General features: G+C 44.1%; 1 protein-coding gene and 1 long non-coding RNA gene across 2 annotated transcripts; one reads left to right on the top strand and one right to left on the bottom strand.

The window, feature by feature from the left end:
- Window positions 1-2,060: 2,060 nt before the first annotated feature.
- higd1a (HIG1 hypoxia inducible domain family member 1A) lies at window positions 2,061-14,775 on the bottom strand. The gene is made up of 4 exons (XM_033043454.1): window positions 14,656-14,775; window positions 8,827-8,934; window positions 7,856-7,990; window positions 2,061-4,517 (listed from the first exon to the last, which is right to left on the bottom strand). Exons 2-4 carry the CDS (start codon window positions 8,927-8,929, stop codon window positions 4,444-4,446), a joined length of 312 nt encoding a protein of 103 aa, XP_032899345.1. The 5' UTR covers window positions 8,930-8,934; window positions 14,656-14,775; the 3' UTR covers window positions 2,061-4,443.
- On the top strand, window positions 14,768-19,782 carry LOC116987426. The gene is made up of 2 exons (XR_004415712.1): window positions 14,768-14,822; window positions 19,432-19,782. It is a non-coding gene; the product is annotated as an uncharacterized LOC116987426 (long non-coding RNA).
- The last annotated feature ends 5,612 nt before the right edge of the window (window positions 19,783-25,394 follow it).

Consider the following 25,394-nt stretch of genomic DNA (forward strand, 5'->3'; position numbering starts at 1 on the left):
TATAAGAGTCCACGTCTTGAACAACGGATGCAGTAGATGAGGTTGGAGAAGGTGCAAGTGAACCTCTGCCTAACCTGAAAGGACTGTCGGGGCCCTTGGACAGTCGAGGGAGGAGGTATAGCGACGGGTGTTGCATCTTCTGCAGTTGCAGGGGAAGGTACCTGGGGAGGTGGTGGTTTGGGTGGGAAGGAATGAGTTAGGGGTGGAAGGCAAGGACAAGGGGGACTCGGTCTCTATTGCGACTAGGGTGAGGGGGAGCAATGGCAAAGCGCCAAAGAGACACGAGTGAGGGCCTCATCTATGATGGGAGAGGGAAACCCCCGTTCCCTAAAGAAAGAGGACATCCCGGATGTTCTAGCAGGAAGCAGGGTGGGATGAAGTGTAGTCGAGATAGTTGTGGGAGTAATGCGTTTGTAATAGACGTCGGTCAATAGTCTATTTCTTGTGATGGAGACTGAGATCAAGAAAGGGGAGGGAGGTTTCGGAGATGGTCTAAGTAGATTTGAGTGCTGGATAAAAATTGGTGGTGAAGTTGAAGAAGTCCATGAGTTCTGCATGGGTGCAGTATACACCGATGCAGTCATCAATGTAATGGAGATAGAGTTTGGGGATAGGGCCAGTGTGGGGAAAAGTGGAAATGGGCACTTGGCCCCTCCATTTGCTCCACCATGTGTGAACATTGTGCCTGATCTTTCATCTTGGTACAATTTTCTTGCACAAATTACATGTCTTTTATTTCCTTAAATTTCCAAACATCTATTGAATTTTGCCTTGAATAAACAAAACTCTACATTTTTTTGGGGTGGAGTATGGCAAGGATTCATCATCCTCTTGGGGGGGGGGGGGGAGATTTATGATGCCAATTTTGAATGGAAATGTTCTTATTTTGGGACAGCCATCACGAGGCATCACTGTATTGTTGTACCCATTATGTCTAGTCCTGTTCATAAATGTATGCTTGAATAACATCACACACTTCAAAACTGGTCTAGGCCAAGTCTGCTTCTTATAATTAATAATACAATACAAATTTATTGTCATTTGAGCCCCAGTGAGACTCAAACAAAATTTTGTTTCCACAGCCATACAAACAAAAACAATGTCCTACAGACATACACACAATTAAATTCACACAAACATCCATCACAGTGAACCCACTGTGATGGAAGGCAAAAGTCTTTTCTCTCCCCTGTTCTCCATGTCTCTCCCGATGTCCAAGCCCCAGGCGGGTGATGATAAGTCCCACGGCCATTTTAGGCCGTGCCGGGCGATTTACGGCCCCGCTCCCGGTCTAGAAGTCTTGAAGCTGGAGCCCCCAGCGGGCGCTGGAATGTCCCACGGCCATGAAGCCGTGCCGGGCGATGTACTTCCCCGCTCCGGGTCGTTCCAAACCCCGCGACACGGGCTGGAGAAGTCGCGTTGCGGGAGCTCCGGGAAGCGGTCTCTCTCTCCCCCCGGACCCGCGAGCTCCCGATGTCCCAGTCCACCGGACCTGCGGCTGTGTTGCTGGAGCCTCCGAGCCCCAGGAGTCGAGTCGCAGCAGCGAGTCACCACCGCTCCCCGCGTTCCGAGGCCGACAAGCCCCACGATGGTGAATAGTCCGCAGCGCAGTCTCCCGAGCCCCCGGGTCGTTCAGGTTGGAGGCCGCTCCACGGTGCTAGGCCCCAACGACAACGGAGACCCGACAGGGAAAAGGTCGGGTCTCCCGGACAGGGAAGAGATTTTAAACGGTTTCCCCCCCCCGCCCCCCACATATACACATTTAAAAACCAGTATTTAAAAAACACCAAACACTACATTTAACTAGACAAAAATAAAAAAAGACAGACAGGCTGTAGGAGCCGCTGCAACGAGTCGCGCCGCCACCAGAATTCATGCCTTATCGCAGTTGTGTGAACTTTTGTAAATTCTTAAATTTGCTAACTTGCACTTCCTTGTCAAACACAAATTACTGTCTTATGATGTGTTTTTTCTATAAATGGGGTTCTTTCCATTAGCATAAAACAGAGGATATAACAAAAGCAACATCAAGGGATTTTGATGCATAAGACCACAGAAGATATTTTCAATTTATTCTCTTTATTATATATAAAAATAACACAACAGTATGAGACATTGTTTTAACTGGGGAGATTTTATAATACATAAATAACTAAAATACAACCTTAAATCAGGCATTTAAAAAATAAGATTTCTGCTACAATAAATCTATAATTCATCTTTATGTTTATTCTTTAATTTGCATACTTAAAAGAGGTAGTCAAGTCACACTATAACTTGCTAGGGGAGTAAAATGCCACTGCATGTGCTGACATCTTCGATCTTGTGTGATAACCACTGCTTTAATACTAATTACACTGAAAAACAAGACCACTTTTCAAAAACCTATCTATAGTTTTCTCTCTCATACATTAACAATATTCAAGTATTTTGTACTCAAATTTAATCTAAGCGTGTTAAATTTACCATAGAGATTAAAAATCTAGGTGCAAGGTTTAACACATCAAAGCACTGCGTCAATGTCAAAATGAAAGCCCAGTTCTGATACTGTTTCCCATTCAACTCATGTGCTTTAAAACCGTATTCAGCCTTCTTGGAAAATCAGTAGAGATGCTGAAAATATAATGTACTGGAGATTAGAATTTTCCAAAATAAAAAACAAAGCATGAAAATAACTCTATCAACTGGAGTCTTTTTACATAGCTAGAAATGTGCAAATATGTAAAAGTTAATGTAAATTAAATTTTGCCACCTATTCTATTTCTAAAGAAATGCAAGAATACTCCCAAAGTGCTGGAGTAACTCAGCAAGTTAGGCAGCATCTCTACAGAACATTGACAGGTGATGTTTCAGCCGAGACCCTTCCAATTGGAGAAGGGTCTCGATCTGAAACATCACATCCATGTTCTCTGGAGATGCTGCCTGATCTGCTGAGTCATTCCAGCATGAACATTTGTGCATTAAGCAGCAGTTCTTTGTTTCAACTACTCCCAAAGTGTTAACCCACCAGAGCTTTACAGATAGTAATGCAAATAACTGGGTATTTGTAGCAAATTTGCAAGTACCGTGATATGACCTGAAACTTCCAAGATTACATAAATATTTATGGTGCAGATTCTATGAACCTAATCACACCAAATATAACAAGAATCGTTGAATAGATAAAAGGCAATGTTTGTACTTAAACTACACGAAAGGGCCTGTCCCACTTCGGCAACTGCCAGGGACTAGTTTTACTGGAATTCACCTCCGACACGTGGGACAGGCCCTTAACCCTCTAACCAGTACACAAGTGCACACTGTAACTGTTGTGTATTGGAGAACTGGAGCCTAACCAGCAGCATAACTAGAATGTTTTGAAGTTAAAAAAAAAAAAAAAAAATTAGAAAAGGGCAGTCAAGTTATGGTGGAAAAAAAGCAACTTATCAATTCAGATCCCAGTAACCTTGTAATACCAGGACATTGTTGCTGCACGTTATTTATACTAATAATGTTACAAGGGAAACATTCAAAATTATACAATACTATGATTCAAAGGTAGCTCTGGTTGCATTTTCTTAGCTCCGTACATGTTCAAAAATCTCATACCACAACAAGCATTTAAGAGTAGCCATGTTGGAAAACAAAAAAAAATCGTAAAAGTGATCCAAAATAGTGCAGATCATCATAACAAGTTAAATAATGGGGATAGTTACCCAGAGAGCAACTCCAGAGAGTTGGTGTTGTACAGCAAAGAACTATATCCTTTGACCCAACTCCTCCATACTAACCAGGATGCCCATCTATGCTAGTACTGTTTGCCCATGTTTGATCCATACCCCTCTAAATCTTTCAGATCAAAGTACGTATCCATTGAATGTTATTACTGCACCTGCCTCAACCACTTCCTCCGGCTACTTGTTCCATATATAATCCACCCCTTGCATGAAATAGTTGCTCCCTCAGGTTTCTATTACATTTTACCTCTCACCTTAAACATATGGCCTCTGGTTCTTGATTTCTCCAACTGCAGGAAATCAAATGTGCACATTCACCCTCTCCATTTTATAACACACCTACAAATCAGTCCCCCTAAACTCCAAGCCAATATGAAACACGGGCTTGAAACTTTAAAACTTAAGGTCCAATCATATTTTGCTAACAAATTAATCAGTTCTTTTTTACATAGGTATCAAGTATAATCATTGCGAGGAACACATCAATAGCACTTGTTTGTTTTAAAAAGACATTTGATAAAATGATGACACTTTGCAGCACACAACAGCAATCACCTCATGGAAAATCACCTACGTGTAAGATCAGTATACTTCGAGAAAAATCAAATCTAAAAACCTAGCACATATTCTACAAATATTTAAAACAAGAAAAATTCTAATCTCCTCAGTGTGCGGTATACTTAAGAGCCAAAAATTAAGTTATTGGAGATACTGTAGAAATCTCAATTCATTTATGAAGGAGAGCATTTTTCTCTTCTCTGGGCTTCACAACATATTCTTTGTACATAGAGTACAGAACTCCTGCAAAAGAAAAACATTGTATGAATAATTATTAGACAATTTATATGACAAGTGTGAAGTGATGCAGTTTTGTAAGTTAAAGCAGCAGATATACAACGAATGACAGATCCCTGGGGAGTGTAGAGCAGATATCTATGGGCACAAGTATATGGTTCCCTGAAAGTGGCCAAACAAGTAGACATGGTTGCAAAGATTGTGCCAGACAGACTTTCCTTCAGGCAGGGCATCGAGTACCAGAATTGGGACATCAGTTTACAACGATATGGGATGGTGGCGAGACCATACCTTGAATATTGTGCGCAGTTCTGATCGCCATACTATAGGATGTGATTAACTAGCAAGAGTGCTGAAAAGATTCACCAGTATGCTGTCAGAACTGGAGCACTTACAGTGGCTTGCAAAAGTATTCATACCCCTTGAACTTTTCCACATTTTGTCACGTTACAACCACAAACGTAAATGTATTTTATTGGGATTTTATGTGATAGACCAGCACAAAGTGGTGCATAATTGTGAAGTGGAAGGAAAATGATACAAGGTTTTCACATTTTTTTTACAAATAAAAAAACTGAAAAGTGTGGCGTGCAAAAGTGTTCAGCCACACGGATTTCCCCTTTATCCTTAAACTGTGACCCCTTGTTCTGGACTTCCCCAACATCGGGTACAATCTTCCTGCATCTAGCCTGTCCAACCCCTTAAGAATTTTGTAAGTTTCTATAAGATCCCCCCTCAATCTTCTAAATTCTAGCGAGTACAAACTGAGTCTATCCAGTCTTTCTTCATATGAAAGTCCTGACATCCCAGGAATCAGTCTGGTGAACCTTCTCTGTACTCCCTCTATGGCAAGAATGTCTTTCCTCAGATTAGGAGACCAAAACTGTACGCAATACTCCAGGTGTGATCTCACCAAGACCCTGTACAACTGCAGTAGAACCTCCCTGCTCCTATACTCAAATCCTTTTGCTATGAATGCTAACATACCATTCGCCTTCTTCACTGCCTGCTGCACCTGCATGCCTACTTTTAATGACTGGTGTACCATGACACCCAGGTCTCGTTGCATCTCCCCCTTTCCTAATCGGCCACCATTCAGATAATAATCTACTTTCCTGTTTTTGCCACCAAAGTGGATAACCTCACATTTATCCACATTATACTGCATCTGCCATGCATTTGCCCACTCACCCAGCCTATCCAAGTCACCTTGCAGTCTCCTAGCATCCTCCTCACAGCTAACACTGCCCCCCAGCTTCGTGTCATCCGCAAACTTGGAGATGTTGCATTCAATTCCCTCATCCAAATCATTAATATATATCGTAAATAGCTGGGGTCCCAGAACTGAGCCTTGCTGTACCCCACTAGTCACTGCCTGCCATTGTGAAAAGGACCCGTTTACTCCTACTCTTTGCTTCCTGTCTGCCAGCCAGTTCTCTATCCACATCAATACTGAACCCCCAATACCGTGTGCTTTAAATTTGTATACTAATCTCTTATGTGGGACCTTGTCGAAAGCCTTCTGAAAGTCCAGATATAACACATCCACTGGTTCTCCCTTATCCACTCTACCAGTTACATCCTCGAAAAATTCTATAAGATTCGTCAGACATGATTTACCTTTCATAAATCCATGCTGACTTTGTCTGGGGCTTCATGATGCTGTTTGTTCACTAATGTTCTCTAACAAACCTCCGAGGCCTTCACAGAACAGCTGTATTTATACTGAGATTAGATTACACACGAGTGGACTCTATTTACTAATTAGGTGACTTCTGAAGGCAATTGTTTACACTGGATTTTATTTAGGGGTATCAGAGTAAAGGGGGCTGAAAACTTTTGCACGCCACACTTTTCAGTTTTTTTATTTGTAAAAAAAATTAAAAACCATGTATCATTTTCCTTCCACTTCACAATTATGCGCCACTTTGTGTTGGTCTATCACATAAAATCCGAATAAAAAACATTTACGTTTGTGGTTGTAACGTGACAAAATGTTGAAAAGTTCAAGGGGTATGAATACTTTTGCAAGCCACTGTAAGTTACAAGGAGAGACTGGGAATGTTTTCCCTGAAGCAAAGGAGGCTGAGAGGTGACCTTAGAGGATCATAAAATCATGAGCGGAATGAATAAGATGGATGATTATTTTTTTCCCCCAGGGTAGGGTAGTCTAAAACTAAAGGGCATATGTCCAAGGTGAGAGGGCAAAGATATAAAGGGGACTAGAGGTGCAGGTTTTTTCCCCATACAGAATGCGGTATATATATGGGATAAACTGCCAGATTACGTGGTAGGAACATTTGATAAAGATCATAGATAGGGAAGGTTTGAAGAGAAATGGGCCAAATTGCAGGCAAAAAATGCTGGGATCCGGTGCAAAGAAACAGGCAGTTTTTGCCAGCTATCAAACAGTTTGCTTCTTTACTACAGGTGACCGGCTCAGAGGCACCTTGGTCAGCATGGAAGAGTTGTGTCAAAGGGCCCGTTTCCAAGCTGTATAACTGACCAAGACTAATTACTTCATAAATTCTAGCAGCAGAATTAAGCCACTTGGCCCATCAGGTCTACTCCGTCATTCCATCATGGCCAATCTATCTTTCCCTCCCAACCCCATATGCCTGCCTTCACCCCCGACACCCTTACTAATCAAGAATCTATCAATCTCTGCCATAAAAATATCCATTGACTTGGCCTCCACAGAAGTCTGACTAAAGAAATTCTGCCTCACCACCTTCTGATTAAAGAAATTCCTTCTCATCTCCTTCCTAAAGAAATGTCGTTTTATTCTGAGGCTATGGCCTCTGGTCCTAGACTCTCCCATTAGACATGCTTCTATACTTAATAAACCAAAGAAACTTCAAAAGGAATGCAGTGCGGTGCACAAAAGTGACCTGGGCTGAGTACAAGTTGAGCTGCAGAGGAATGTGCAATCCAACATCTTGGGCTTTCCTTTCCCCACTCAAATAACTCCACTGAGGCCAATGTACAATTGTTAGCTGCTCCAGAATCAAACCCCGACCAATGATCTGCACCCTCTTGAGAGCAAAGTGTTGGACAAGTTGTAGCTTTTGCCCTCATCCACAAAGTCATCAGCATTCAAACATCAAGGTTTTAAAATAGTTTGTGATTAACATGTCGCATTCACGAATTGCCAATAACATTGAAAAATTGCTATTTCTGCAGGAAACATGAACTGGCAAACAGAAACCAGAAGTGTCAGCAAGACTGTGAACTGCCAAAGATGACTTCTAAGAGGTGCAATTGATAGGGTCTGTTTATTTAGCACCAACCTCAGAGGTTCAGAAATTTTCCAACTGAACGATTGTTTTCAACAAGACAATTACCTATAGTCATTGCTCCCACAACACATCCTTGGGCTGCCACACGCATGTGGATAAAATGCACTGACATTTTTTTGTTCCCTCTGGTCTTCAGTTTGTAGAGTCCATAGGCTACCACTGATGCAAACCCAGCAATACCTGAAACAAAGATAAACAATATATTTTTTCTGAAAGCTGGAAACTATTCAGAATATTGTCCAAACCATGTCATACTTTTAATCAGGAATTATAGTTTGCTCACACAGTAGAGTCAGATAAAATTTAATTCCATTGTTCGCCATCTGATGTGTCAGGATGACTAAGCAAAAAAATGTGTACTTACTTTCTAAAGGAAACCAATTCTATTTAAACTGTTCATAAATTCCAGAATCTAAAGGAAATGTCTCGGATGGAAAACAAAACCCCAGACATTAACTATTTCTCTCCCTGACTTGCTATTACCAGCATTTTCTGCTTGTATTTCAGCGTCTCCAATATTTTCCTTTGCGAGGCCTCTGATTTCTCTACTCGTGACATTTAATGTACTCAATGTACAAAGATAAGTGCCCACCCACCGTAACAACTTTCTGGTCACTCATGCTTTAATTGTTATTGAATTGTCTGGACATTGAGATGCTGCATCCACAAATACCCAACCACTGTGCTCTGGGTTTCTAGCTGCAATATTATTTGAATGTGGACTTATATGGATCATAGAACACATTCCTAATTATTGAATGAACAGTACAAAGGTTCACTCAACTGCAAATTCAGCAAAATGCAGTCAATGAGCCACATTGCAAACTCAGGCCCAGAATAAAGGATTGAAGCTGACCACAGCTCAAATTTCATAAATTGGTTCAATATACAATAAACCTGTTCCTCTAATCCCAACCATAAATACTTTTTATTTTGACAAATAATTTGGAATATAATAGTGTCTGCAACATTAGAAACGTTAGAATTATGGCTTGGCGATCTGGTAACCAACTTACCGATAGGAACAAATGGGGACTCCTTGGATTTTTGAAGAAGTTTAGAAGTGTGATCACCTTCTTGGCCAAGTGTAGGAAGCAAGCTTACATTACTTGAAGACATGATGGCTGCAGGAATAAAGATATTAAAGTTAATAACACCAGTTAAATGTTAAGTGAGAATTGCTACAAGATGCTAGCCATGAACACGAGACAGTTGCCCCCAAGGTAAAAGTCATATTTCTATGAACAAAGTGAGAAAATGTATATTAGATCACAGCAGAAGTTCTTCAGAGCAGTATCTTCAGCCCAAACACCGTCAACAGTTTTAATGTCTACACTTTTATCACATTATCAGAAGTGGAGAGTGTGGTTACTGATGATTACATGATGTTCAATTCTATTCAACTCCTCATCAAATGTGAGGCCATTCCCCACATGCAGCGGGGAACTAGACAAAGGCTGAATGATGGCAAGTAACATTGGGGCTACATTCACAGCAACAGCAATCCCCAACATGAAATTGGACATCCTACCCCTATAATCCAATCAAATTACCATCATTGGGATGGGATGAGGCATCCTCAGACTGATTACCGAGGGTGGTGGGGGGGGGGGGGGAGAAGAGAAGAAGAGAATAAAGCTGGAAGAGAGGATGGGCAGGGCCAAGGTATCCACTTGGTCCTACACATCCATATCCCACCTGCTGTCCTGTTTCAGGTTGTCTTTTATATCCAGGAAATGGAAAATTACATCAGATTGGAGTAAGTTTTCTAATTGCATTCATCCCAGAGGTCAATAAAAAACTGATCCACCCATTACATAACACTACGAAAAAGTAAAATATGATTTAAGACTAATACACTGGTAGAGGAGGGTACAATTACAAGATTTAAAATACATTTAAACAGATAGGAAAGGTTTCAAAGGGTATGGGCTAAACATAGGCAAATGGATCGGATTCAGGTAAGTGCCTTAGTTGGCACTAATGAGTGGGCCAGGGCACCCGTTTCTGGAGGTTTACTGTTGTTGCTCATGAGCACCTTCAGGGATGGGCAAAGAATGCTGGCCCTGCCAGCGATAGCCAGATCCAAGTCAAAACTGAATATAACTGCCTCTCTTTTATAGCAACATGGCCATGATTAGTACCGCAACTTCCTGAACGAAAATAAACTCCATTTTAGTTTCATAGGCTGAAGTGATTTACATAGTTGAGTAAACCAGGCTTAAAGTATTTCCACATACTTCCTCATAAACATGTTTTGCCTTAAGACTTTGTGGCTTGAGGCCATCTGCTTGGTTTACAGGAAACCCTCGTCATTTACAAGAAAGAGTCATGAATCACTTTCTGGCAACTCACAATGACATTGCAAAATTGCTTGACGGTTCATTAGAGAAGAGTGAATTATAAAACTGGGGTTTTCAGCATATTTGCTAATTGGCAAAAGTGATGAATTGATGGTTTAATTACAACTGGAGGTCTCCATTTAATGTCATCTCAAATATTTTTCTGGATGGCTGCTTTATTCCTACCAAATGTAGATAAATCAAATGGAAGCTGACTGCCACACAAGGGATACAAATACAGAATCTCACAGCTGCTAGCTCAGTGAATATCAAAGTTGATCTGTTACTTCTCTTCGTCCTTTGATTCTCTTGCTTCAAAGATCTGCTCGTCACATTCACAGATCTTCGAAGAAATGCCATGTTGGTAGGAGTGAGAGAGTAGTTTTGACCCCGGTGACCAGTGTCATGCATCGGGGATTTGTGCTTGGTCCCCTGCTGCTTGTTATCTATGTAAATAGGGTGATTTCACAAAAGGTCACTGGATCATAGATCCTCACCCACGTGGACGCAAAATTTAACTGGGGTACAAACGTCACTTCCGGTACATGTTATTGATGCTGGAAACGCGAACTTTCACACCCGTTAAAAACCGCGAAAACGGCCCGTTTTTGAGCTGTAAATAACTGTGCCAGCCGGGGTGACCGTGAGGCAGTTATCTTACTTTACAGTCCAGAAGATAAAGAAAAACGAAGGTAAAGACAAGAGGGAGCTGAAGGGGCAACAACAGCGGAAGTGGTTAGCAAACATTGGCCGTGGAGATATAAACATAGAAGATATCGGGAATTATCGCGTTTGCTCACTGCATTTCATCAAAAGTAAGGCATTATGTTTTATCTTTATTAATTTGTTATATAAAAAGTTTTAAAAGTGAAAAATCCATCATTAAAATTGCAAAATCTTCCATGGTTCTCAGGTGGGTTTTAACATGCAAAAAGAAAATGCTTCTGAAGCTACATTTACCATTTAAATAATCGTAAACCATAAATGCGTTTTGAAATGAATTTTACTCAGATGCAAGCTAAGGAATGGGATAATTGTCAGCTGTTAATTGGATAATAATAATAAAATGTCCTGATTTTGTCCAATTAACAGCTGACAATTATCCCATTCCTTAGCTTGCATCTGAGTAAAATTCATTTCAAAACGCATTTATGGTTTACGATTATTTAAATAGTAAATGTAGCTTCAGAAGCATTTTCTTTTTGCATGTTAAAACCCACCTGAGAACCATGGAAGATTTTGCAATTTTAATGATGGATTTTTCACTTTTAAAACTTTTTATATAACAAATTAATAAAGATAAAACATAATGCCTTACTTTTGATGAAATGCAGTGAGCAAACGCGATAATTCCCGATATTTTCTATCTTTATATCTCCACGGCCAAAGTTAGCTGAGACAAATGTCAGCCAGGTCTGGTACAAAATCTTCTGGGCACCTTGAAGATTGTGTCATAAAACATTTTAAATCCACTTTTCCAGTAAGGCAAGATGTTTTCCCGAAATGTTATGTTTAAATCTCTGATATGTGACTCAATAATCAAGCCTCTACTTGAGCAAATGTACAAACAGAATCACAGGTTAAGCTTAAACACCCCAAAATCAATTGACAGTACACTGAAATCCTAAAGAATAGCAAGTCATGCAAGTATTGCTCATTGCTTTCAAGATCTACTCCCTATTTACATGCAAATTCTTTACAGGAATGGACTTAAAACCCAGTTAATACAGGAAACTCCCTTCTCGTACACCTGCAACCTGAAGCAAAAAGACTTTAAGATAACGTTAGCAACTACAAAGGGAAAGAAATATAAAATTGCAATTAATTTTCTTGTGACAATCAATTTCAGGATTGTAAAGAGGGCTAAAAAATATTGCAACTCGGAAATACAACTAATTTTTGTAAGTGAAATTCCAGGGGACAATAATTAGGCTAATTTAAACAATTTCATTGGTCTGTCTGGTGATTGGAACCAGACAATTCTGGGTTCTCTGACAGTGTTCCTGCAAAGCCCTGTGTGACTTTGAGCAACAGCGCCTCATTTTCAGTCAAGGCACTTTGCAGGGACTTACTATCATATGTGTTCCAAACCAGGGCATCGGAGATTCCTCATTCTTTAGGGAATGGGGTACCCCTCTTCGACTATAGATGAGGCTCTCACTAGGGTCTCCTCTATATCGCGCAGCTCCGCTCTCACTCCCTATCCCTCCCACTCGTAACAAGGACAGAGTTCCACCCTACCAGCTGTCACATACAACAGATAATCCTCCGACATTTTCGCCACCTCCAACGGGATCCCACTACTGGCCACATCTTCCCATCTCCTCCCCTTTTAGCTTTCCACAGAGACCGTTCCCTCCGTAACTCCATGGTCAATTCATCCCTTCCCATTCCAAACCACCCCCTTTCCTGGCATTTTCCTTTGCAACCCCAGGAAATGCCACACTTGTCGCTTTACTTCCCCCCTAGATTCCATCCAAGGACCCAAGCAGTCTTTCCAGGCGAGGCAGAGATTCACCTGCACCTCCTCCAATCTCATCTATTGCATCCGCTGTTCCAGGTGTCAACTGCTCTACATTGGTGAGACCAAGCGCAGGCTTGCCGATCGCTTCGCCCAACACCTCCGCTCAGTTCGCAATAACCAACCTGATCTCCCGGTGGCTCAGCACTTCAATTCCCCCTCCCATTCCAAATCTAAACCTTTCTGTCCTGGGCCTCCTCCAGGGCCGGAATGAGTCCCAAATTGGAGGAGCAGCACCTCATATTTCGCTTGGGTAGTTTACACCCCAACGGTATGAACATTGACCTCCAATTTCAGGTAGTCCTTGCTTTCTCCCTCCTTCCCTTCCCGAGCTCATCCACAGCCTACTGTCTCCGCCTCTTCCTTTCTTTTTCCCGCCCCCCCCCTCACATCAATCTGAAGAAGGGCCTCGACCCGAAACGTCGCCTATTCATTCACTCCATAGATGCTGTCTCACCCACTGAGTTTCCCCAGCATTTTTGTCTACCTTCGATTTTTCCAGCATCTGCAGTTCTTTCTTAAACATCACATTCAATATCATCAGTTAACTAGCTTTTACTCATACCAGAACTGGCTGTCCCTCCTGCACAGTTGTTTACCCGTAATTAAACTTGTTTCCCCTCTCTTCACAAACATTATCAGATCTGTTGGGCATTTACAACATTCTCTTTTAATTTTAGGTTTCAACAATAGTTCCATACCTGTATTTCACAACTTTAGCATGTCCTTTAAATTTTGTCTCCCCCCTCTAACCTTCTTTATTATGTCAACCATAGAGCCCCATAAACTGTGTGATCAGCCAAGCAAACCTGCACTATTGATATCCAAAGAAAGCCACAAAATGCTGGAGTTTCTCAGCGGGTCAGGCAGCATCTCTGGAAAACAGAGATGTGACGTTTCGGGTCGGGATGCTTCGTCTAATTGATTGCTGAGGGCGGTTGGGGGGGGTGAGAGGAGAGAAGAGAATGAGGCTGGACGAGAGGATGGGCAGGGCCAAGGTATCCACTTGGTCCTACACATCCATATCCCACCTGCTGTCCTGTTTCAGGTTGTCTTTTATATCCAGGAAATGGGAAATGACATCAGATTGGAGTAAGTTTTCTAATTGCATTAATTCCAGAGGTCAATAAAAAACTGATCCACCCATTTGGGAAGGCAACATTTCACATCAGGGCCCTACTTCAGTCTACAGAAGTTTTCAGATTGACCACAAAAGCAGGACCTTCAGCCCACTGTTCATTACTAACCCTAAACTACCGGTAGTTACATCACTATTTTATTCTCAAACATTCCCATTAACTCCCACCAGATTTTATCACCCATCAACAGTGGGTGAAAATGATCAGAGCCAAGGTCAATCAAGGCTATCAGGCAGACATCAGCCTAATTAACCGACATAGATTTGTGATGTGGGAGGAAACCAGGTAAACTCTCCACAGTGCATACAAACTCCAGACAGTGAGCACCCAAGGTCAGGGTCACAGCAACCCTAAAGATAGACATAAAATTGGAGGACTCAGCAGGACAAGCAGCATCTCTGGAGAGAAGGAATGGATCAGAACCCTTCTTCAGACCGAGACAGGGGAGAGAGGACCGAGATATAGCCAGTGGTGTAAGGGGAGATATAGACGGTAATATTTATAAAGGGGAGCTTTAGACGGTGAAATAAAGGGAGATATAGACGGTGGTATAAAGGGAGATATAGACAGTGGTATAAGGGAAATATTAACATAGTATAGCTCAGCGGTAGACACAAATTGCTGGAGTAACTCAGCGGGACAGGCAGCATCTCTGGAGAGAAGGAGGGTGACGTTTCGGGTCGAGACCCTTCTTCAGACCCAGCGGGTCGTTGCCCAGCACATGAGTTCGGTAGGAAAGAGCCGAGGTGATTACCAAAGATTATAGAGGAGCTATAAGATCTTTGCCGATTACATCGGCAACAGGTATCGATCTGATCCGCAGTTGGGGAGAGGGGGCTTTACCTGACAGTAACGACCGCTGCGACACACGTCCTGCTCCGAGCTCTTCACGCCAGCAACTGGCATCCGGCCCCCATAGGATCTGACGTCACCGCCGCGGGCGGAAATGACGCGCATCCCCACCCCAGGCAACTCGGGACGATCTGCGGAGACACTCAGCCCGAAATACGGTATAACTGCTCCCTGAGCTAATCATACTTATCGAATTAGTTGATCTAATGCACGTATGCCCTAGCAAAATATGTTAGATTTGGAACCGGGAAGGAATAGAGCCTGGTTACTATGGTAACGCGGGTGGGAACCGCCCTCCCAGTCTTCAGACCGAGCACCATACGTCATGGAAAGGCAGCCTGATTGACGTGCGGGTACTCCAATCAAATCATCGGGTGGAGGGCGTGCTGACGTCATAGAGGGGCGTTTCCCTGTCGAGACTGGTTGTGAGTCATTAGATTGATGCAATTTGGAGGGGAAATTCTGCTATTGGGAAACTGAGGAACTGGATAGCGGGAACATGCACAACTTGTTACTCAACTTACTCAACTTCCAGAGTAAGTGTACACATCCGTCTTATTTGTAGCAGCCACACCCGAGCTCACTATCCATTACTGATCTAAAAACCTAATGTCAGAAATCAAATGTTGTCCCTCTTTTAATAATTCACTGTGATAGATGTTTGTGTAAATTGTGTTGTTTGTGTGTCTTGGTTCTTTCCTTGTTGCAGAAACAGAATTTCGTTTGAACTTCTTTTGAGGTTCAAATGACAATAAATTTGTATCGTAATTGTAAATGCTGTAACAAAGCACAAGACCATGGGCAGTTTCTTTCCAGCTGTTATCAGGCAACTGAACCATTCTATCAACAACTTTGGAGTGGGCCTAACTTACCATCTTTAATCAGACTTTACTGGACTTTATCTTGCACTAGCCCAGATAATCACACAAACTAACCTCCCTTCCATTGACTCCATCTACACTTAACGCTGCCTCGGCAAGGCCACCATCTTAATCAATATAAGCTCACCCCGGTCACTCCCTCTTCGCCCCACTCCCATCAGGCAGGAAGTGCAGGTGTGAAAGTGCTACAGTTTCTTCACAGCTATGATCAGGCAATGAATCATTCTAACAACAACCAGAGAGTGTCCTGCCCTCCCAAAGGACTATATTTAATCAGACTTTATTAGACTTTATCTTGCACTAAATGCAATTCCCTTTATTCTGTATCTGTACACTGCTAGAATGTAATCATTCCACTGTCTTTCCACTGACTGGATAACACAAAACAAGAAGTTTTCCACTGTACCTCGGTACACATAACAATAAACTAAACTAAACAACATAGGAGCAGAATTAGGCCATTCAGCCCATTGAATCCACTCCAACATTCGATCCGCCTACCTTCTCCCAGGAACCTTTCACACCCTTACTAATCAAATCAAAGAAAAACATTCACAAAGAACTCAACATCGAGGATATCTAGAGAATCAGAAATTGGAGGTCTTTATGTCCCCTACACAAGAGACTATTTGAATGAATAAGTTTATTGGCCAAGTATTCACATGGAAGGAATTTGCCTTGGTGCTCCACCCGCAAGTGACAATGACATACAGTGACAGTTAGGAATGACACATAAAGCATTAAACATTAATAATAAAACATTATTGATTAAACATGTGAATTTGGTCTATTGAATCCATGCTAGCTCCAGCAGTGCAATTACCTTAGATCCATTCCTCATCCCTATTTCTCTACAGGCTATGCTCTCTTAAATTCCATAATTTCCCATTCGATTTTGTTATCTTTGCCTATACTAATGACTAATTTACAGTTGCCAAATAACCCTCAATGGATGATACCAATTTAAGTAGGGTGAAGAGATTTGTAGGTTCTACTCAGGAGGGTTCAAACTAGATTTGAGGGAGGGAAAGCGAAGAGTAGAAAAGAGACAAATGAGAAATTGGGTGCAAAACCATAGTGAAAGAGAAAAAAAAGACAGCCAAGAGCACAGCAAAGAGGGAAAGGCAATTTTAAAAAGATACAAAGTGCTGGAGTAAATCAGTGAGTTAGGCAGCATCTCTGAAGAACATGGATAGATGATGGTACACAAAAATGCTGGAGAAACTCAGCGGGTGCAGCATCATCTATGGAGCAAAGGAAATAGGCGACGTTTCGGGCCGAAACCCTTCTTCAGACTGAGTGCAGAAGTGTGAAAGTGCATACCTTCAGTTCAGAGAGATGATGTTTTGGGTTGCAAGCATTCCTCAGACTGAAAGACCAATAACTTAAACAGCATTTACTTCAATATAAGAGCCTCAACAGGTAGGATGGACAAACTCGGGACGTTGATTTGCTCAGGCAACAGGTCATAACAGAAGGTAGACACAAAACTCAGCAGGTGAGGCAGCATCTATGGAGAGAAGGAATGGGTGTCGTTTCGGGTCGAGACCCTTCTTCAGACTGGTGTCAGGGGGGGTGGTCTTCAGACTGATGTCGGGAAATAACAGAAACTTGGCTTAGGGCAGAGTAGGACTAGCAACTCAATGTTCCAGGATACAAATGCTACAGGCATGATCACGGTACAGGTGGAACTGTATTATAGGCCACCCAATAGTCAGCGGGAATTAGAGGAACAGATATACAGGGAGATTGCAGATTGCTACAAAAATAAGAGTGTTATATTAGTGGAAGATTTTAATTTTCTGAATTTTGACTGTATGCCACCCATAGTGCAAAGGGCTTGGACATGGGTGGAATTTGTAAAATGTGTTCAAGAAAAAGTTTCCTTCATCGATTATATACAAGGCACATTAGGCCTACTCTTGGAGAAAGAGGTAGGGCAAATGAGGAAGAGTCTCAACTCAAAACGGCACCTATCCATGTTCTCCACAGATGCTGCCTGACCTGCTAGGTTACTTCAACACTTTGTCTTCTTTTGATTCTACAGGGCAAATGAAAGAAGTATCATTAGGGGAGCACTATGGAACAAATTATCATAATGTTCTTATTTTTAAAGTAGCTATGGAGAAGGATAAGACTGATCCACAAGTTAAGGCCACTTCAACCTGGGCTTCCACTGTTACGCCGATGACACCAAGATCAACCTCGGCACCAAATCCCCCCACAACCCCCCCCCCACAACCCCCCCCCACCCCCCCCCCCCCCCCCCCCCCCTCTCCCATCAACTCCTGTTTGTCAGCTATAAAAACCTGGATGCAACATAACTTCCTCAAACTCAACAGTGATAAAACAGAATTCCTCCTCATAGGCTCCAAATCCACACTCAGCAAAATCAATAACCCCACTCTCACCATCGACGGCACCACTGTCTCTCCATCTCCCCAGGCCCGCAACCTTGGCGTGATCTTTGATTCCACCCTCTCCCTTGAGCCTCACATCTGCCATGTCATTAAAACCTCCTTCTTTCACCTCTGCAATATCGCCAAACTCAGACCCTCTCTCACACCTCCCGCTGCTGAAAGACTCATCCATGCCTTCATCTCCTCCCGACTGGACTACTGCAACTCACTTCTCCTTGGCATCAGCTCCACCTACATCAACCGACTCCAACTGGTCCAGAACGCAGCCGCCCGACTCATCACCCACACCAAATCCTGGCATCACATCACTCCAGTCCTCAAACAACTTCACTGGCTTCCCATCTCCCACCGGATCACCTACAAAATCCTGGTCCTCACCTACAAAGCCCTCCACCATCTGCCCCCCCCCATATCTCACTGACCTCCTCTCCCCCTACTAACCCTCACGGTCCCTCAGATCCACATCAGCCTGTCTCCTCTCCATCCACAAGTCCAACCTCCGCAGTTTTGGGGACAGAGCCTTCTCCAGGGCAGCTCCCAGGCTCTGGAACTCCCTCCCCCAACTGATCCTCAATTCCGTGTCCCTCACCATCTTCCAGTCCCGCCTCAAGACCCATCTCTTCACCTCTGCCAATCCTTAGCCCCACGTCCCCCTCCCTTTTCATCTGTGCTTGAATTGCCTCATATTGTGTTTTGAATTGAATTCTGTCTTTAATTTGTGTACTAGTCATGTCTCTACTATTTATTTCATTCCCCTTACATGTATTTATGGGTCTTGAATAATAGCAAAAATGCCCGCATCATAATGGAGATACAAGAAACTGCAGATGCGGAAATCTTTGTTCAGCCTCAAGGGTCTTGAGTCGAAACATATGTTCTCCATTCCCTCCACAGATGCTGCCTGACCCGCTGAGTTCCTCCAACACTTTGTGTTTTGCTCATATTGCTTTGCTCCTTGTAAATTTTGAATGTATTAGAATAACACTCATGCACAAAACGTTATTCCCTTTATCCTGTATTTGTACACTTGTGGACGATTTGATTGTAATAATGTATAGTCTTTCCACCGACTGGATAGCATGAAACAAAAAAGCTTTTCACTGTATCTCAGTACATGTGACAATAAAACTAAAGTACCAACTACTGGGAGACAACTTTCTGCGTCACATCATGCTCATCAGACTTTCCAGGATGTATAAACTGCCAATACTAAAATATTTATTTCAACATGGTGGGATAATTTATGGAATTGGAGAACCAATATTCAAATACATTTTATATCACATGCTGAAATTCTTATTATTGCACAATACCTTATTTGGTTAATTTTAACTGCTATTTGTACTTGGGAAAAGAAAAGGAAAAGTTACGTGTAACCTTTGTTACTTAAACCCATTCCTAAATCTTTCACTGAAGGTATGTCTGTTAATGATTCCACAATACAATTACTCGTTGCTTATGTTTAGATTTGTCTACCTGGATAAGTGGAGATCCTTTAATCGTGTTGATCAGGAATCAAAAAAGGACAGACAAGAGACAAAAAAAGCAGTCAGTAGAAGATTTGGAAACAAAGAGACCTGGTCAGTGTGAAGAGGATCTGCGTGACGTGGGGTTACCCTGACACTTGGACCTCTGGTTTGTGTCAGTGTGGGAGCATAGCTGAGGCAGCTTCTCAGCTGACATGACTGTTACAGTGCTCGAGGACATCCCCACTAACCCTAACCACGCACGCAAACAGGCAAGTGTACAAGTCTAAACACCAATCATTACAGACCAGGTGGCTAGGTGGGTACCAGCAATTTGAAAGAATTAATGGGGAAAAAAGTATGTAAGAAAAGTATTGGTTTTATGGCTAATTGGCTGTAAAAATCTAAGGAATGACTTGAAGGTACACAAAGCAATGTGCAAAGCTGACTCATGAAATGGCCAAACGCAATAACTCTGCAGATCAACAATCACAAAAGACCCCAAGTCCCTGACTTTGAGGAGAACTTGCCACATTGAACTCATTTGTGTGAGTATTATCTAGATACAAGTAGTAAGCTCTAGATGTTGTGGAAATAACTAAAGAATTGTGTAACCAAAGAGTCTTGTTTTAAACTATGCAGTGAACCTTTGAATTACAGTATTTAAAATCATTGAGATTAATAAAGTACAAATATTGGGCAAAATCATTGTCTGGTATGGTTTATCAGCTGCAAAATGTAACTGGTAACAGGAGATTAAACCAGTAATACTTGTACAACACAGAAATAGGCCCTTCGGCACTCCATGGCAACTGTACAGTTCCATTTACAAGCACTTAGTCCGCAGTCGACTATGCCACGGCAATTCAATTGCCCGTCCAAACGCTTCTGAAATGTGGAGTCTTTACGTCAACCTCCAGATTGCCACAAACATTTGGGTGTAGACAGTCTTCCTCATATCTATATATTGTGGTAGCTCCCATGGGTCGGGCCATCCCAATCGAGGTCGAGGGACCGGCGGGAGGACAGGTGGAGTGACAGGCGGAGGGAGCCACGAAGGGGGGCGCCCTCGAGGCTGAGGTTGGGCAACCAGCACCGGCTGGTCAATGTCCAGATGTGCCGGCTTCAACCGGTCGATCGACACACAGCCTCCGGCCGGCCCCCCATGTCCAACATAAAGGACTTCTGCCCGTGTTCCAACACCCGGAACAGGCCCTCGTACGGCCTCTGGAGTGGCATCCGGTGGGCATCACGGTGCAGGAAAGATCGCCCGCCGCGGCCGTGTCGGGTACTGCACCTGCAGTCCAGCGCCAGCAAGCTCCAAGTGCCACCAGCAGGAGGTGCTGGTGCTATTACCACCAGCGCTGGGGTGCTGCAGCACGGCAATACCGCCAGCCGTGCACGTTCCTGGGAAACGCCTGGGCCGGCTGCCAATAGTCCCCACGGTGGCCGGCCAGATTCACCGCTTCTTCGCCTGGGATCGGCACTCCGGGGCCCGCTTCCTCGTCAATTATGGGGCAGAGCTGAGCGGTCCGACCGAGTTGTGCGCCCGCCAGTGCGTTTCGTGCCTCCGGTTCTGGGGGGGGGGGTCCTATGGCGGCTCCCATGGGTTGGGCCATCCCAATTATCAAACCCCTCGGCAAGGGAATGGTTCAGTCCAGAGGCGGCCCTTAACCAGAGGGATTAAAGGCAAGGGTTTGGGTGCCATCTTTCTCTCGTGGACTTCCCTGCTACCTGGAAGGACATATTAAAAGGTACCTCCCGAAATTCCCGGCTTCTCGCTTTCATTTCAAGACCTACGCCCCACAATATACACACTATTAAAAGTCTCAACTTGTTTGTCTGTCTGTCTGTGATCTCGGGAGCTATGTCAAAACTGTTCAAAATAGCACAACATTTTTTGCAGAATCTTACTCAGCTTTTTCCTGTGGTCGTTCGTATCATGTTTCTTCACATTTGATGTTATATTTCACGTTATGATATTTAAAATTAAAATAAAGCCAACTTTGAGAATAATTACTGACTGAGTGGGAGACTTTTCTAGCAGCTTCCAGTGACGATGTCACAATGGCATCTCACACTCCTCCAATCACAATGGGATCTCATTTACACAAGCTGCCGTGAACATTCCGACAGCCGAAAATGACGTCACAATGTGATCTCTGCTGTGTGTGGGACGGGGGTATGTGTGAGCGGGGCGGGGGTTGCCGGTGGGGGTGAGGGATGTGTGGGTGGGGGGGGGGGGGTTGTGGGGGTGAGGGGTGTGGGCGGGGGTGCTTGGGGGAAGGGCGGTGTGGGCGGGGGGCAGATTGTGGGGGGGAGACAAGAGACATTTATTGTCACATGCACCAATTGAAATTTGGGGTCACCATACGAATAAAAAGAGAAGAACAGAACACGATAGACTTTAACATAAACATCCCCCACACAGCGGAATCTGTGAGTGAAGGCCCAAAGTTCAGTCATCCTCCTCTTTGATGTTGGATTGATGTTCACCCAGGTAAGGCATCCAGTGAATCCATTCCTGCGCCGCCACTGAAGCTTTGGCAGGAAAGGCCGCGCCAATCCAGTTGGTAGGCCGCGGGGGGAGGTCGCAAATCGTAGAATAGTCGCATCCTCGCCAGGAAGTGACTGAGAAATAGTTTCCTACTTATCCTACCCATCTCCCCCACATAGAAATACTAAAGAAACCTCCACAACATACTTTTAAAACAGACTAAAAATTAAACAAAAGATGGATAAACAGACTGTAGGCAGAGGCTGACATCATGCGGCGCCCCTAGTGTTGATGGAGGGGTGTGTGGGCAAGGGGGGGGGCTGTTGGGGAGGGGGGTGCGGGTGGCGGGAAAGCTCAGAGAAACTACGGGGGAAGGGCCATGGGGGAGAAGGGGATATCACTGGGGGAAGGGGGCAGGAGCCAACGAGGGGGACCAGAGGGGTAGGGGCTGGGGCTGGCGGTGTGATGGGGACTCGCAGCGGGCGCTGGTTGTTCTCCTCCGCTCAGAGTCTCCGCTTTCCGTTTGGCGACATCTCTGACATCGCCGGCCATCCAGAGCGTCCCTCAGCTCCAGTAAAGACGCAATGGTGCAGGAAGGGGCAGACCATCCCGTGGTGTGACAGGAGAAGAGACTAATCCGCGCGCGCTGACTGGCAGGAGAGATCGATCTGCGCACACACATATTTTAGATTTTTAAACCTTGCTAACTTTGACAGCATTCAACCGATTGGAACAAAACTTGGTGCACTCGCAGCACTGGAGAACGGTGAGTGAGCTGGAGAAAAATCGTAGCGCTATCACATACCAATTTTGCGCAAATAGAAAGACTGCGCAAACCGGAAGATAACAAGATCAGAGTTTTAGTTATGCACAGATTATATATAACCCTTAGACGACAGTGCCCCATCGAAGGAAGGCCAGCATCCCAAATGCTTTCTTCACCAGTACTGCCACCTTCAGGGATCTTTGGTCTTGTACACCAAGGTCCCTTTGTTCCTCAATACTAGCTAGCACCTTATGTTCTCCATTGTGATCATAGCTCAGGCCTTTTTGATCACAAGGTCTATGCTGCACATGATGCAAAACTAAACTAAACCCTCTGCCGGTACATGATCCATATCCCTCTATTCTCTGCATATCTATGTGCCAGGCACGTGCAGTGAGTAATTACTCAGGGTAGGCAGTCAGTCAGTCGGCTTTTTGTTTTTAAACTTAACCCGCGCATGTGCAGATTGTTCTCTCCGTAAAAATAAAATATAAAAATAAAGACAGTAACAAATCAATTTGCCCAAGGCTTCCAAGTCTCCTTTATTCTGAATTACTGAATGGGTGGGGGGTGAAGGGTGACGGCAGGTGGAGAGATGGTGGGAAAAACAGGAGCACAGGGAAAAGTTTAATCAGTTGTCATCTTATTGAATGACAACACTTGTTCAAGGGACCAATTGGGGGGACAGTTCCTTTCACAGCGTGTGGAGAGTCTGTGCCAGGGGTAAAGTTGTGGGGAGGGCAGAGGGTTGGGGATAATGCCAGTAACTCACTTACTCACCGCTGCTGCAGTGCTCCGGGCGCGGAACCACTGCATGTAGCCGGGGATAGAAGCAGCTCGGGTAGCTGCGAACGGCCGCCGGGACCCGACAGCAGAACTGGCCGCCACTTCAGCGCCTTCTGCCGGCCCGCTCACCTCTGGCAGTGCTCTCCGTCTGAACACCTCTCACCTGTCACTCGCCGGCTTCGCTCATGTCAGCCACTTCCCGCAAATCCTTAAATTCCCACAGCCGAGTAACCTCAATCGCGCTGTCGGAATTTAAGGATCTGCGGGAAGCGGCTGACATGAGTGAGGCCAGCGAGTGGCAGGAGAGATATTTTTAGATTGAGAGCTGCCAGAGGTGAGCGGGGGCCGGCAGAAGGAGCTGAGGTGGCGGCTGGTTCCGCTGTCCGGCCCGGCGGTCGCTTACAGCCACCCGAGCTACTTCTCCCCTCCGGCCTCAATGCGGTGGCATCGCACGCCTCCGTGCAAGGAGCGTCGCAAGTGGCATGATCTCGACCCCCTCCTTCACAGCACTCCTGCCCTCCCCGCAACTTTACCCCGGGCCTGACTCCTCAAACGCTGTGAAAGGAACCCCCCCCCCCCCCCCCGGGAAATACGGTATTTAAAAACATATAGCACTAAGAAATGTACTTACCACATTATTGGTACACGAACTACATTCTTCTCTCTTTATGTCCTAAGATACTCTTCAGATAATGGCAATCCATATTTGAAAAACCCCCCAAGAAACTAGTGCTGCACATGTGCAGTACAGCAAAGGCAGAATTTCTGCTGCCTTCAGCTCCCTTTGAAATTGACGGCTTCAAGCAGCGCTTGGTTCTTGGTTACTTGGTCCTCCAAAATATTCCAGCTGGAATTTAAACTGGAGGTGGTGAAGGGAGGGATTAAGCCAGAAAGGGTTATTGGGAAGAAAGTGCTACTTTACATTTAGTTGCATCTGGTTGGGTAACTATAGTTTGGTGGGGATTATTCCATGCTTTAATTGTGCGGGGGAAGAACGAATTGCTGTACACATCTGTCTTTGTAGCTGGGATCACAAATTGGATCGAATGCCCTCGTCTGCTCCTAATTGGTTTGGGGTTGGTGTAGGTATTGTGATCTATGTCTAGCTGACCATTTAACATTTTGTAAAAACAGGTCAAATGAGGTCGAACGAGGGTGAAATACTGCTTCTCCTTGACAGAAGCTGAACAATGATGAAAGTTGCGCCTCAGGAAGTTTAGGACACCTGTTGCTTTCACTGTTGCATGATGAGTCTGACCATTCCAACGCAGATCATTCTGCAATTTGATGCCAAGATACTTGGTTTGTTTGGATTCTTCAAGGGTGACACCAAGTATGTTGTAGGATGTGACGCCTGGATTCCTCTTTCTGGTGACACGCATTGTTTCACATTTGGAAGGGTTGAACTGCATGCTCCATTGTTGTGACCACTCGACTATAGTATCGAGATCCTTTTGGAGAGCATCTTCATCATCAGTTGACTTAATTGGACGGTACAGCAAACAATCATCAGCGAATAGTCTGGTTGTACTTGCGACTTTTTCATGGATGTCATTTATGTAAAGCAAAAATAGGTGTGGGCCAAGTACTGTGCCCTGGGGTGTACCACTCAACACTGGATGCCAATTGGAGCTCTTTCCGTTCACACACACACGCTGAAGACGTTTTGTCAGGAAACTGGAAATCCATCGTTTCGTGTTGGAACGAATACCATAGAAGTCAAGCTTCCGAAGCAGTCTCTGGTGTGGGATGACATCAAATGCTTTAGAAAAGTCCAGCACAACTAAATCCATGATGACGGCACGTGGGCTGCACAGACCTTCATGTGTTGCAAGTGCTGCGGTTGAAAGGCACGGAGAATTATGCCTACCTAAGAGATTGATCTCTTAAATAGGCATAATTCTCCCATGCCTT

Source organism: Amblyraja radiata, chromosome 2, assembly GCF_010909765.2.
Source record: "Amblyraja radiata isolate CabotCenter1 chromosome 2, sAmbRad1.1.pri, whole genome shotgun sequence".
Lineage (NCBI taxonomy): Eukaryota > Metazoa > Chordata > Chondrichthyes > Rajiformes > Rajidae > Amblyraja > Amblyraja radiata.

What these genes read in the sequence shown, in the direction of transcription:
- higd1a (XM_033043454.1), bottom strand. Translation starts at nt 8,929, where the DNA reads ATGTCTTCAAGTAATGTAAGCTTGCTTCCTACACTTGGCCAAGAAGGT. An exon ending in GTCCCCATTTGTTCCTATCG is followed by an intron (nt 7,991 to 8,826) that starts GTAAGTTGGTTA and finishes TCTTTGTTTCAG; the next exon opens with GTATTGCTGGGTTTGCATCA. An exon ending in TGTGGGAGCAATGACTATAG is followed by an intron (nt 4,518 to 7,855) that starts GTAATTGTCTTG and finishes TTTCTTTTGCAG; the next exon opens with GAGTTCTGTACTCTATGTAC.